The sequence below is a fragment of the Gorilla gorilla genome, chromosome 13 (assembly GCF_029281585.2).
Source record: "Gorilla gorilla gorilla isolate KB3781 chromosome 13, NHGRI_mGorGor1-v2.1_pri, whole genome shotgun sequence".
Taxonomy (NCBI): domain Eukaryota; kingdom Metazoa; phylum Chordata; class Mammalia; order Primates; family Hominidae; genus Gorilla; species Gorilla gorilla.
In genome coordinates, this window is record NC_073237.2 from 67,925,898 (window position 1) to 67,939,932 (window position 14,035).

At 36.6% G+C, this 14,035-nt stretch overlaps 1 protein-coding gene across 5 annotated transcripts in view; it reads right to left on the reverse strand.

Annotated features, from left to right (window-relative positions):
* CEMIP2 (cell migration inducing hyaluronidase 2) overlaps positions 1 to 14,035 on the reverse strand; it is an 86,451-nt gene that overhangs the window by 29,935 nt on the left and 42,481 nt on the right. For all 5 annotated transcript variants that reach the window (XM_055350781.2, XM_019034044.4, XM_019034042.4 and 2 more), the window contains 5 exons: positions 12,238 to 12,366; positions 9,093 to 9,181; positions 4,610 to 4,741; positions 3,157 to 3,192; positions 1,596 to 1,751 (listed from right to left, as the gene is read on the reverse strand). In XM_055350781.2, the coding sequence (XP_055206756.2) occupies positions 1,596 to 1,751; positions 3,157 to 3,192; positions 4,610 to 4,741; positions 9,093 to 9,181; positions 12,238 to 12,366 (542 nt within the window). The remainder of the gene's footprint in view (positions 1 to 1,595; positions 1,752 to 3,156; positions 3,193 to 4,609; positions 4,742 to 9,092; positions 9,182 to 12,237; positions 12,367 to 14,035) is intronic.

Sequence of the window (14,035 nt, forward strand, 5' to 3'; positions counted from 1 at the left end):
ACTTGCTCTCGTTGCCTTCTGCCATGATTGTGAGGCCTCCCCAGCCATGTGGAACTGCAAGTCCAATAAACCTCTTTCTTTTGATTTTAAATTGCCCAGTCTCAGGTATGTCTTTATCAGCAGTGTGAAAACAGACTAATACAAGTTGTAAAGATATGATCATATTAAAGCTGTTTCCATTAATCAATGAGAAAGTTTGATTTTGGAAAATCCTCCTTACCAAACAGCAAAAAGCATTTTGAAATAAAACTGGAGGTCAATATAAAATACAGAGTGAAATTGATTTGGCGACCATCACATTGCAGCCCATATGCCAACCAATACAGCTTTTTAAAAAATCTACACCTTAGAAACAGCAGCAAGAGCCTAATTGTGAAGAGCACAGCACTGAAGACAACCTAACTGGGTTTGAATTCCACCTTCTCTACCTTTAGTAAGATACTCATTTGTAAAACAGGATGCTGGCAGAACCTATCTCATTGAGCTTTGTGAGGATTAAATAAATATATTTACAACAGGGCCTGACATATCACAAGCATTTAATACATGTTAGCAATTAAAAAATCCATGAAATTCTTTTCCCAATGGCTTCTATGGGCTAACACGAGTTCCACACAGAGTGTAGCACATAGCAGTGCTCGATATTCCACAACGACAAGCACAAGGGGTGAGAAGCCAAGCATAGTGACCTTTTTCCAGAAAATAGTACAGCTCTCCCCCGAGTCCTCACTCTGCGCCACCACTCCCCAAAGCTACAGTCTGTATGTCCCATTCCTCTGCCTTGTTCTAGCCCAACATTCTGCGACAGCACTCCTCTAGGGGAGTTGATTCTTGAAGAATTATGACATGGGCTCAGATGTGAGGCCTAAAAACACTGTTGAAGATTTTTCTACCTGGTTTTCTCACAAGTAAAATGAGAAGTCCAAACTGTGCCTCAGAACTGAGATATGAATTATTAGTTAATAGTTTCCTTAAAGCTTTGAAGACGTGCTAAGTACAATTTTAATGACTCTGTGATGATGATGATGATGATGACAGAAAACATGCCAAGAGCCTACCCCGTTCCCTTCAACATCTAAACCGCCATTAATTAGACAGCCGTGGTGGGGTTTTGAGTTAACTTTGGCATCAATCAACTCTCATTTCCTAGGACTCTTTTCAGTAGGTAATTTCCTTTTTCCAGTAGCTATTTCTGAAAACCAACAACACACATTGAGGAAAAACTGACCTAATGTCATAGTTTAGGGTTTGGCAACTTTCTATGGCTCAAGAAGGAAGAAAAAAACAGTTTATATAAGGTCTTATATAAGGAATGAGAAACAAGACAGATTTCTTTGTTATAAAATTGATAATTAAATCTATGAAATGTTTAATAACTAATGCTCCAAAATTTCAGGAGGATAATACACATAAGAATTATAATAGTAGTAGTAGTAGCAGTAGCAGCTGTAGCAGTAGTAGTAATAAATAATAAAATAGGAAAAGAGTCTCATGGTAGGAACCAATCCATCCAGGATTATTACAGAAACTTCCCTGAGGGTTAGGTTTTCCTTTATTGCTTAAATTTAACACTCCACAGCTAAAGCAATGCTTACCTGTTCCTGGGTAATGTCCGAGGCTTCTGGTCTATTCCTCCAGTGCCTACATACTTGTTCTGACCACCCTGAAAGCCGTAATTCCTGCTCTCCCCAACAAAGAGAGATTCAGATACCTCTTGGCTGGAACCTTCATCACTTGGGAAGCTTCCATCACTGTTAAAATAAGAGCAATCATTAGCTACATTTCTCCAGAAAATTTAAATGTATTCCCAAATGTAGGCATGCTATAACTGAAAAGCTAAAAGTTTTAAAAGGAGTCAATAGCTTTTTCTAATACACATTCACAAGTCTTCAGAAACTGCTTTTTTTTTTTTTTTTTTTGAGACAGGTTCTTGCTCTGTCACCCAATGCTCGAGTACAATGGCAAGAACATGGTTCACTGCAGCCTTGACCTGCTGGGCTCAAACAATCCTCACACCTCAGCCTTCCAAGTAGCTGGGACCACACATGCGTGCCACCACGCCCAGATAATTTTTTAAAATTTTTGTGGAGATGGGGTCTTGCTATGTGGCCCATGCTGGTCTTAAACTCTTGGCCTCAAGTGATCATCCTGTTTTAGCCTCCCAAAATGCTGGGATTATAGTTATGAGCCATCACACTCAGCCTTGAAATTGCTTTTAAACTATAAAAATACCTATACCTACTTATAGCTTAATATATATATACATACATATATCCCTCTTAAGATATATATATACTTTTTTTTTTTTAAAGAGACAGGGTCTCATTCTGTCAGCCAGGCTGGAGCAGCAACCTTGAACTCGAGCTCACAGGATACTGCCATCTCAGACTCCAGAGTAGCTAAGATTACAGGCATGCCACTATGCCTGGTTAAGGTTAATTTTTTTATTTTTGGTACAGACAGGGTCTTGCTATGTTGCTTAGGCTGGTCTCAAACTCCTGGCTTTGAGCAATCCTCCCATCTTGGCCTCCCAAACTGCTGGGATTACAGGTGTGAGCTGGTATGTCCAGCCCTCATATGAATTAATAAATGATTTACAAATTATATATAAACAAACTTTAATATAGCAGCAATAATTGATTGCTCTAGTCTCAAGCAACAACACTGAGAATGAGGAGAACAAACTTGTCCTGAATATAAGAATTAAATGACAAGCATATTTAACATGACAACTAGAATGACTATTATCTGTAGAAAAACATATAGAACAAAAAGTTTAGTTCTTAAAGAACTATACTTGCTAAATTAGAGCAGCTTCTAAGAAAGAAAATATTAGTTTTTTAATTTTCTCCCTACTTTTACTCCCTTCCTCTTTTTTCCCCTACTTTTAAAGAACTTTAGTCTAAATCGAAAGTGTTTTCTTCTAAGCAGAAATTATCCTTCTGTGAAATTCCAGCTATATTAACCTAGTACTTTGCTATGAATTCAATTAATCCAGAAAAAAAAATGTATTTTTGGCCCTCTAGTGGCATCAGGAAGAGGTTGCTAATTTTTTTATGTTAAAAAAATAATAAAACATTCCCGTGTATTATCAGAAAAAAAAAATCAAGGGTTATTTTAAAGCTTTAAAATAAGTATTTTTAAGCAATTACAAACCTGGCAAAGGTCAGTCCTATTCCATTATCTGCAAATCTGTAAAAGAAGAGAGAATGAAGAACATTTTAATTCACCATATTATGTAAAAAGAGGTAATTCTCTCAATATTTAATTATCATGAAATCCAAAAGGTCCCAATATTTACTCTCTACATGACCACACAAAAATTTGATTTCACAATAACTAGGAGCACAGAATCTGCAGTGAGGGCACCCAGTTCAAATCCGGGCTTTGCCAATTATTAGCTGTGTGACTTTTGGCAACCTACTCAACCTCTCTCTCTCACTTTTCCCATCTATAAGTTGAAATGAAAATATAACCTTCCTCATAGGATTCTTGAGAGTATTAAACATACTAAATAATTTCTAGTGTTGGCAAGGTACGGTGGCTCATGCCTGTAATCCCAACACTTTGGGAGGCTGAGGCAGGAGAATCGCTTGAGCCCAGGAAGTCAAGACCAGCATGGGCAACACAGGGACACTCTGTCTCCACAAAAAATTTAAAAGTTAGCAGGGCGTTGTGGCACATGCCTGTGGTCCCAGCTACTCGGGAGGCTAAGGTGAGAGGTTTGCTTGAGCATAGAAAGTTGAGGCTGCAATGAGCTATGACTGCACCACTGCACTCTAGCCTGGGTGACAGGGCAAGACCCTGTCTCAAAAAATAATAATTTCTAATGTTAGGAACAGTGCCTGGCAAACAGTAAGCAGTGTATCAAAGTATTAGCTATAATTATTATTTTTATAACTATGTTTTAAAAACAACTAGACTGTGGTATATGATTCTGAAGCCATTTCTACAGATTCAACACAATATCAGTTTTTTGGATGAAAAAACTCAGAAATGATGTGAAATGCCAAGAAGCTAATTTCAGTGCCAGAAAAAAAAAATACACACACACATTTTTCTAGACTGTTGAACACTAAATCTTAGCTCAACATGCATGAGACCACTCCTAAAATTATACAAATGGGAAAAAAAGTGAGATACTTACTGCCTCAAGTCATGTTAAGACATAAGTCAACAGATTTACTGAGTTGGAATTATAAAGTTTTTATTTTGAATGGCATCAGAAGAGCTTTTCTGATGCCTTAGAAGAGCATCAGAAAAACTAAGGAGTTTTCAAGAGGAAGGGAAAAGATCCAGGTAGTTTTATTTAGCGCTCTGACATAGCCATGCTTATTATATAAAGTTAAATTCCCGGTTTCTGTTCAATTTCATCAAAAACTCTCATGTCACCGGATAAGTTCTGTTCCAATAAAAGCACAAGAATGAGACAACTTCAAACATTTGTGGTCTTTTAACTCTAGCATACTTCCTCAGAGCTTGTCCTGTCTTAATAATAATAATATGATTCCAAGAATCATCACTGTGCTTTCATGCTACTGGCTTTAAAAAGAATCTGAAAAATAATACATCAGTGTCATCATATAATAACTTGGTAGAGAATACCCACGCTGAATTTTGAACGATAATATCTCCTCCTCTGACCCAAGCTCCATTATCATTATTTTTAAAAGCAATGAGCCTGTCAATTAGAGCAGCAACACGTGGTTTTTCGGGGTTTGCATCCTGATGAGGTCGAAATCTAGGGGTTAAAAAAAGAATTTTAAAAAAATATAACATTAAAGCCATAGGAATTAGCTAGTTATAAGTTTAAGTGTCAAGAAGCAGAATTTAAATTTGACCAAAACAAATGAAAAATTATTAAGATACAACTTACTTACATTTTAAACATTCAAAAGAAATTACATTTATTTACACACAAGTTTCCAGAGAACCAACTGCTTTTACATCTTCTTCGTTTGTTTTTGAAAAATCAATTAAAATGGACACTGCAGAATATTATTGCATAAAAATCATTTCCAAAAAAACCCAGATCAGGAAGTCTGGCATGTGTTTACAAATCCTTAAGGTACATGTTACCAATATAAACTTATTTAATAAATTAATAATATATTTCAACATACATATATGTGAACTAGAGTATAATTTGAGTTGTATGCTGGTTAAATGTTTAGATATAGACAAAACTGGGTTCAATATCATTAAAATGCCTAAATTTAAAATAGACTGTATTTTTTTATATTTTCTTTTTTTGAGACAGAGTCTCACTCTGTCACCCAGGCTGGAGTGCAGTGGCGCAATCTTGGCTCACTGCAACCTCTGCTTCCCGGGTTCAAGCATTTCTCCTGCTTCAGCCTTCCGAGTAGCTGGGATTACAGGCACCCATCACCACACCCACCTAAGTTTTGTATTTTTAGTAGAGACAAAGTCTCCCCATGTTGGCCAGGCTGGTCTCGAACTCCTGACCTCAGGTGATCCACCCACCTCAGCCTCCCAAAGTGCTGAGATTATAGGTGTGAGCCACCGCACCCAGCCAGACTGTATTTAATTAACATATTTATTATAAAGACTGAACTTCACCTTTTCTTTTTCTTCTCTCTAAAACAGTTATAAGGACCTTAGTGAAAAGGTAAAAACAGTTGGTGTCAAAAACTGTCCACTATAACAACTCAAATAGTCAAACGGCCCCATGATGCTCAAATACTCAAATACATGATACTCAAATACTCAAATGGCCCCATAAGGCCACCTATTTTTTTTAATCATTTCTATTTTAATCTTACAAAACAAACGGAAGAAAAAAAGAAATCACAGCTTTTCAGAAACCAATTCAACAGGTAGAGATTTTCAACCAGTGAGGAAATATCATTTGCCTAATGCTAATACCACAGGTGTTGGCACACAGTAGGTGCTCACTAAATGGATATGATGGCAGAAGCAGCTATCGAGAGAAAATACCAAGTGCAAATGTCCTTAGGCATGAGTGAGCTTAGCATGTTCAGGAACAGCAAGGAAGTTTGCTGGAGAGAAAGAAGCAAGGGAGACAGAATAGAGAGGAGGGCAAGGGCTAGGTAAAGATCTGGGTCTCCATTGGAAATGCAATGGGAAGTCAATGGAAGCATGGAATCAAGGAAGGGATGTGATGAAATTTCTTTTTTGTTCTTTTAAGAGATCACTGATTGCTATTTGGAGAATGGATTATAGAGAATGGACTCTAAGGAGACCAGTCAGAAGGATCTTCATGTGTTTCAGACAGATGCACGTGTGGTATAAACTGGGGCAGTAGCTGCGAAGATAAAGAGTGTCATATCCATCTTTAGATTATATGGCCCAAGTCCCTTTACCCTAACTAGCTCTGACTTAAGAGGTAAAAAGTTTGACTCTAAGCCAACATCTACTCTCTGGCATTGTAGTTCCTGCCAAACAGCTTTGTAGTCATTACATAATAGTAAGCAGATGAAAGAGTTCCGGAACGGAGACATACTGTTCTAAACGAAAGCAAAAAAAAAAAAAAAAAAAAAAAAAAAGAGTACTATAAGGCAGCATCTGATTCTCTGCTGTAACCATCTCAACTTTTCTGAACTTCCTATCAATATAAATCAATCACGACACCCCCACAGTGCTCAGGCATGTACAGGGAGAAAAAAAATAATCAGTAACTGACCACTTGCTTTGATACCCTTTATTTCCATCTTCTTTCCCACTTGGCATATAGACAATAGTTACTTTTTCCCAATTTTGTTATTATCATCATTGAGTTTTTAGCACAATTCTCAACTGTCTCTTAATTGTCCTCTGCTTTAAATGTACTAGGTGGTTCTAATGCCCTTTCACTCTTGTAGATTAAATTTCCTAATTTCAAACCAAGAGCTTTCTTCAGTTAAAATTTTCCATCTTTGGATTCCTATATTTTCACGTCTTGAAGACACAAGGAAAGGCGTACGTGATTAACAGGTTTTTTTGTTTGTTTTTTTGAGATGGAGTCTTGCCTTTTTGCTCAGGCTAGAGCGCAGTGGCATGTTCTCGGCTCACTGCAACCTCCGCCTCCAGGGTTCAAGTGATTCTCCTGCCTCAGGCTCCTGAGTAGCTCAGATTACAGATGTCTGCCATCATGCCCAGCTAATTTTTTGTATTTTTAGTAGAGATGGGGCTTCACCGTGTTGGCCAGGCTGGTCTTCAACTCCTGATCTCAGGTGATCCACCCGCCTTGGGCTCCCAAAGTGCTGGGATTACAAGCCTGAGCCATCGCGCCTGGCCCTGATTAACTGTTCAGTCAGCTTCCTCTTTGATGAACAGATTAAATATCTTCTGGATCTTCTAAGCCTGGTGTTTAATATATGAGCTGGTTTATTACTCATTTATGCTAGTTTTTATCATTTTTACCATGTCTAAATTGCATGAATATATATATGAGCATATTCTAAACACTAGTTCAGTATATGCACAAGCTCTTGTTACTTTTCTGCTATAATCAGTTCTTTTCAATAACAACTTCCAAATGGAGCCCAATTCCTTATCAATATGTATGTAGTTATAAACTAGTAAGAGAAATAAATAATGGAGAGAAGAAAGATAACCATTTTCATAATATCACATACACACACCTAGTAAGGAACTACTTAAGTCATTATGAGTAAACTGTTTTATTGTCAAGTCTAATTAAAACATCAATGAACTCAAATATATTTACTCTATTCATATATATATACACATATATTCACATATATACACATACACATTACTATAAATATACATAAATATATATACATAAATAAGTTTTTAAGGCAGGGAAGAGAACCAATTGTGTTTATGGATTTTTTGGCAATGCTAAGCAAAGAACACATTACTTTCTACCAATTATAATAAATTATATTAGTTCTACCAATTATAATAAACTCTTCAAAGCTAAAAAAGCAGCAGTAACCTTCTAGATAGAATTCTTTATTTGCCAGCTAATATTCTCCTCTTAGTTCATAATTTATTGTCATCTATATACTCTTTTTTCCTCTTAAGTTCATCTCCTCTATTTTTTCACTTCATTTGTTGATCAGCTTTTAGGTATCCAGTTCTTTGTGTTTTATTTTTTAAAACGCCCACAGTTTCTGGGTTTCTCAAATGCTATCTGATCATTGCATCAACGTATTTCAGGCTCAACTTGATGTTTGAGGAATCCTCAAGACAAACTAGACTTTCCCCAGTTTTCTTCTGACCTCATGTCTTATTAAAGTGTTGTAAGAATCTGCCTCACCCTGAAGTCAGGATCACCAACCAATGGTGTGCTTCCTACTTGATTCTTTGAAGAACAATCAAGCCTGGTATTCTTTTCCTAAGTGTCTGTCAACAAAGCCTATTAAATCTAGCACTCTATCAACTCCATAAACTGGTCAATCAATTTGAAGTACGGAAAATAATAATATGTACACAGGTTCTACTGAATATGACTTTAAGTCACCATCTTTTCCAGAAAAGTTTATTTTCATCCGGGACATTTTCTTTATTTTGGCTCATATATAGCATGTAAGAGAACTCTGCTGAAATGCTGATCCATACCTAATGCATTTTGTGATTACAAAAGAAAGTAACCTAGAGCCTGGCTATGATGTAAATCTGAGGCTACAAAGGGCTGAACCAGAACCAGGTTGCTCATCAAATTTGGGATCATTCCTTTTGAAATATTAAATGCAGTATTCATTTTGACCACGAAGAATAAATTCTGTATGGTTTGGTTTTTCAAGGATTAGACTAAACATCTTAGTTTGACTTATTTTTCAATGAATCATACTGCACACCAAATTTGGAAACTTTCTCAACATATCTCCTCTTTTTTCTATCTCTTTCTGCAACTCTCTCTAGCATCTATTTATAGCAATGAAAAAGGAGAAAAACATCAACCTCTTTGGTATTTCAATAAGATAAAAGACCAGTCACAGGACCTGGAACAACAGAATAAGTGGTTTTCCAAAAACCCTTTTACGAACTTTTAAAACTTTATTTTAAATGTATTACCACAGAAAGAGCACAATAAACTCCAGTTAGAAAGTTTTGCTTTGGCAAAGTATAGCTTGAGTGTGACTTAAAAGAGCCAGCTTTACCTTGCACTGTTGTCCAAACAGAGGTATTCCCTTGGGTCAGCAGCACTAGAGTTGGTTGTTTTGACACCTTTGTCAATAAATAAGCCAGCCTGAAAAATATAAATAATGGACTGGAATGAATATGAATCCCAACTTACAACAACATATACAATGATTCATGAAAATAGATTTTAGCTTATCACTTCTACCAAAAAAAGTGGGGCAGGGAATCAACAGCAAAGGTACTGTAAAAAAAACAGCTACTTTCCTGGATATTTTCTACTCATTTAACTCATTTCACTCATTTAGTCATTCAACAAATACTTACTGGTAGGCACCCAGTGTTATACATTAGTTAACAAGAAAAATATCCTTGTTGTTGCTAACACAAAAACTAGCAGAAAGACATGCAATTAAATAAATAATTACAATCCAAAACGATAAGCATATGATAAAGGAAGCAGATGAGGTTTGAGCAGAAAAGAAGGGCATCTGGAGAGGCCTTTTTTGTGGGTGGAGGTGAGAGGATTCAGGGAATGCCTCCTAAAAGAAGTGACCTCTTAAAGCTGAAACCTGAAGGATGGAGAGAAATTAAGCAAAAGAATGGATTGGTGGTGCAAGGGAGGGGGTGGGAGGAAGGAGCTGAAGAGCCAGAGAAAATAACTCAAGGGAATAGTTTGTACAAAAGTCTAGAGATGGCAGAGAGCATGGAACAGCCAAGGGGAAAAAAAAAAAAAAAAAAAACCTTGATGGACAAACAAAAATGTATGAAGGAAGGAAATATAATGGAGAAGGCTAAAGAGGAGCAAACATCAGATCACATGGAATTGATGTGCTACAGAAGTCAGGACAATAGGAATTTAATAAACGCATTGTAACCAACTGCAAGTTAAGGAAAAAACACTGTAGCTATAAAATGGATAATGGATTGAAAGAGAATTTAAAAAAAAAAAAAGGAGGCAAATAAGGTAGAAGATGATTTCAGTAATCCAGAAGAGAAATAAAGATGACCTAGACTCATGGCCATACTAACAGTGGAAAACAGATAAAACGAAAATTATTTACTAAGTAGAATTGATATCATTTTGTAATTGATAAAATTCTGTGGGTGAGGGAATGAAAGCAATAAAAACTCATATATTTTTGGTTCAGGCCACAGCTGAGTAGTAGTTTCGTTCACTGAGACAGACATACGAGAATAGGTCTGGGCCTAAAAATAAGAATTTTAGTTTGCAACATGTTTTATTTATGTCCATTAGACATTCAAAGGGTACTCAGTAGGCAGTAGGATAAGCCTGACCAACCTGGACTAGTACAGATTCGGGAGGCATCAGCAGTTGAAGCCATAAGGACCAGTGTGTGTGTGTGCACACATGTGGGTGTGTGCCTGTGTGTGCATGTATGTTTATGAGTTATTCCAAAATGACATGTTTCTTTTTGAGTACTCCAAGAATTCAATCTCCTTTGGCTATAAAGTATTATCCTGGACAGTCATTTCCAAATTTAACAAATTAACACCTAATCATCCACTCATGTCATTTAAATTTAATATTCTTATTAATTGAGTAAATTACTGCACGTTAAAAATCAATTAGAATGGGGCCAGGCATAGTGGCTCACACATGTAATCCCAACACCTTGGGAGGCCGAGGCAGTCAGTTCACAAGGTCAGGAGTTCAAGACCAGCCTGGCCAAAATGGTGAAACCCTGTCTCTACTAAGAATACAAAAATTAGCTGGGCATGGTGGCAGATGCCTGTAATCCAAGCTACTCAGGAGGCTGAGGCAGAGAATTGCCTGAACCCAGGAGGCAGAGGTGGCAGTGAGCTGAGATCGCACCACTGCACTCTAGCCTGGGCAACAGAGCAAGACTCTGTCTCAAAAAAAGAAAAAAAAAATTCCATTAGAATGAGGTGCTTTTTATACCATTTACAATTAAGAAAATTTGAGGATTTCTACTATGAAATGCTACTTTCAATAAACATTAACTTAATCAACTATTCAGCTCACAAAAATCAGTTTTGTATAGTTTTTTCCTCAACGCTTCATCAAGTGATTCTAAGCTCTTCAAACTGTAACACACTTAGGTTTTTAAAGGATCTTCTGAGTATCATAAATGCAAAGTATTCCTTGAACTCTGGCGTGGGTCACATCAGGGTAAAGGATCTGGGCATCACACACGTAACAAAACATTAAAGTGCCTGTGAGCACAAAATAAACCAAATGTATTTATCACCAGGGGGTGAAGGGTTAGAGCCAAATTTCATGAAAAAATGGAAACTCCTAATGGCCTTTAGGTTACTTGATCTGTATCATTTTAAATTAGGTCAACTATTCTTAAGCAATATTTCACTATTTATATAATTAGTATAATGCCTAATAGGACACTCTACCAGCCACTGTGAATCAAAAAGAAGAGATGAATTATGCTTATCAACCCCTAGAAGCATATTATTTAATGTGTACCTCCCTAGAAACAGGTAACGACATTAAAGATTGGAAAGAAGTTGAGAGGGAGGAAGAGGTGAGAAGAAACAAGAAAGAGGATGAGGACACATGAATCAAATCCATTATGTAATTATTCAGGTTACACGTGCACGTATGTGTTGCACATACCTGTATGTGCAATAGGTATGTATAAATGGAATGCTCTCTATATATCCTGAACAGGGAGGGGTTAGGTGTCTGTTTTTAATTACAAATTACTTTCTCTGATGACAAGTTCTACCAAAAATTGACATTTCTCAGCTATAATCTACTACAGTTTGAATGCATCCCCCAAAAAGCATGTGTTAGAAAGTGCAAAAGTATTGGGAGGTAGAGCCTAATGGGAGGTGTTTAGGTCATAATGGATTCACCCTCTTGAATGGATTAATGCTGATTATAAAAGAGCTTGAGGCAGCAAATTTGTTCTATAGCTCTCTCGCCTTCTCCTTGCCCTTCTACCGTGGATGACACAGCAAGAAGAACCTTACCAAATGCTGTCCCCTTGATCTTGGACTTCCCAGCCTTCAGAACTGTGAGCCAAATAAATTGTTGTTCATTATAAGTTAACTAGTCTGTGACATTCTACTACAGCAGCACAAAGTGGACTAAAATATAATCACAATAGTTCATCCTTTACACTGTCTAGTATATGTACTAATTGTTAAAACTTAGAAACCTACCTTAAAATTTGAATGGACCCTGTTGTTATAAAATATACCCAATGGAGTGAGTTCCGGTTTTGCCAAGAGCTGCAATCCACTGGATTCCCCAGTTGGTTCCTTGTGGAATAAATACCATATTCCAGCATCCTACAAATGAAAGGACAAGCCCATTAAAAGCCTGATTTATACAGATATCTATGAAACACTCTCATAAACTAACTGCTTCATCAGCAAGTTTAATCTTTTTCACCCAAATTTTTCATTATTGCAGGTTCAGAATTGACAATAAAAAGTTGTACACACATCTCAAAGTGGTTATATCATGTATTTTTTTAAAAAAGCAAATTTAATTTTGCTTGCAGGATTGGACAAAAGAGAAATAATTGGCTGGTATAAAAATTCACTTTCAAAACTTTTCCATCATTATCTACATTAAAAGTTATGCAGAATTAAAACCAAATCGGCTTTCCATGTAACCAAGACAGCACAGACGTTAAGCAATATGGTTTTTATCTGTTTACCTCCAAACCTGTTCAATAGATGAGTCATGCCTATTAAACAACTGTCCACCAGCACGCAGAGATCACTGACTTCTTTCAAACAAGTCTAATGCCCTTCCTGTCTTGAGGCAAATTTTTGCCAAAGAAAAAAAAAACCACCACACGTATGAATCAGGATGCTGTCTCAGGCTGGGCCCTGTCTGTTCAATTTCAGTATTACTGACCTTAATAGGAACATAACAGTTTAAAATTTTTTGACACTCAAAAATTAGACATAAAAATGGAAATAAATGTTAATTCCCATGACAAATCTTTATTTTACAACTCAATTAAAAATCAGCCCAATGTGAAGGACAACTTCACTTTATGGAACTTCAATTAAATAGTTTGTTAAAACTTAATCATACAGTGTAAAAGGACAGCATTAATTCAAATTCAGCACACATTTATTTAGTGCCCACTATATGCCAGGTATACAGTAAGACTATTCTCAAATAATTCATAGTCTAATAAGAAAGATAGAGATAATTAAAATATAATATACCTAATAAGTACTTACTAGCTGTAACAAATAGAGTCAATTGGGAGGAGAGATGAGAGAGGAATTATGGAAAACATATATTTATACCTACACACCAAAATGAATGCCATGTGTAACATTTTCCATGATAAAAGTCTACAAATGGGTCTTAATAAAACAAACTACTCTGAAAAATGTTTGCTACCTCAACTCTTCTGGGCACAAAACAGACAAGTTGACAGGATAAGACCTGGAGGGTCGGAAGAAAACTCCATACCATAACCCATAAGCTGAGGGCAGAGTGGACCATCCTAGGATGCAATGGAGATGGAGATGGGAGTGGGACGGGGATAAGGGGAGTAGCAGCTGTTTCCTGTTAAAACACAGTGGTGTCAACACAGGTAAAAGGAGCTTTGTAAAAGGCAGTGGAAAGGTACAATGAAAAAATGGTTTGATTTACTTTGGGAGGAAAAACCCTGCCCAAATTAGCTTTTACTGGAACAGTTTTTCTAGAGAGAAAATAAACAGCTCACAGAATAAAAAGGAAGAACATACATGCAACGCTTTCTTCTTTTCTCACATGAGCCACAGTAAGGGTATCTGGCAGCCTCACCTTCTATTTTTCATGAACTCTCGGCAATTTGCTTTAATCTTCAAGCCCTGACTTCTAAAAAGAGCTAAAAGAAATCTTTGTTCTGACTGTTGACGCATAATGTTACATAGATCAGAAGATGGCTGTGCATCAACTTCTTGGTCATCTTTACTCAAAAACTCACTTTCCAGTTAGAAACTCTAG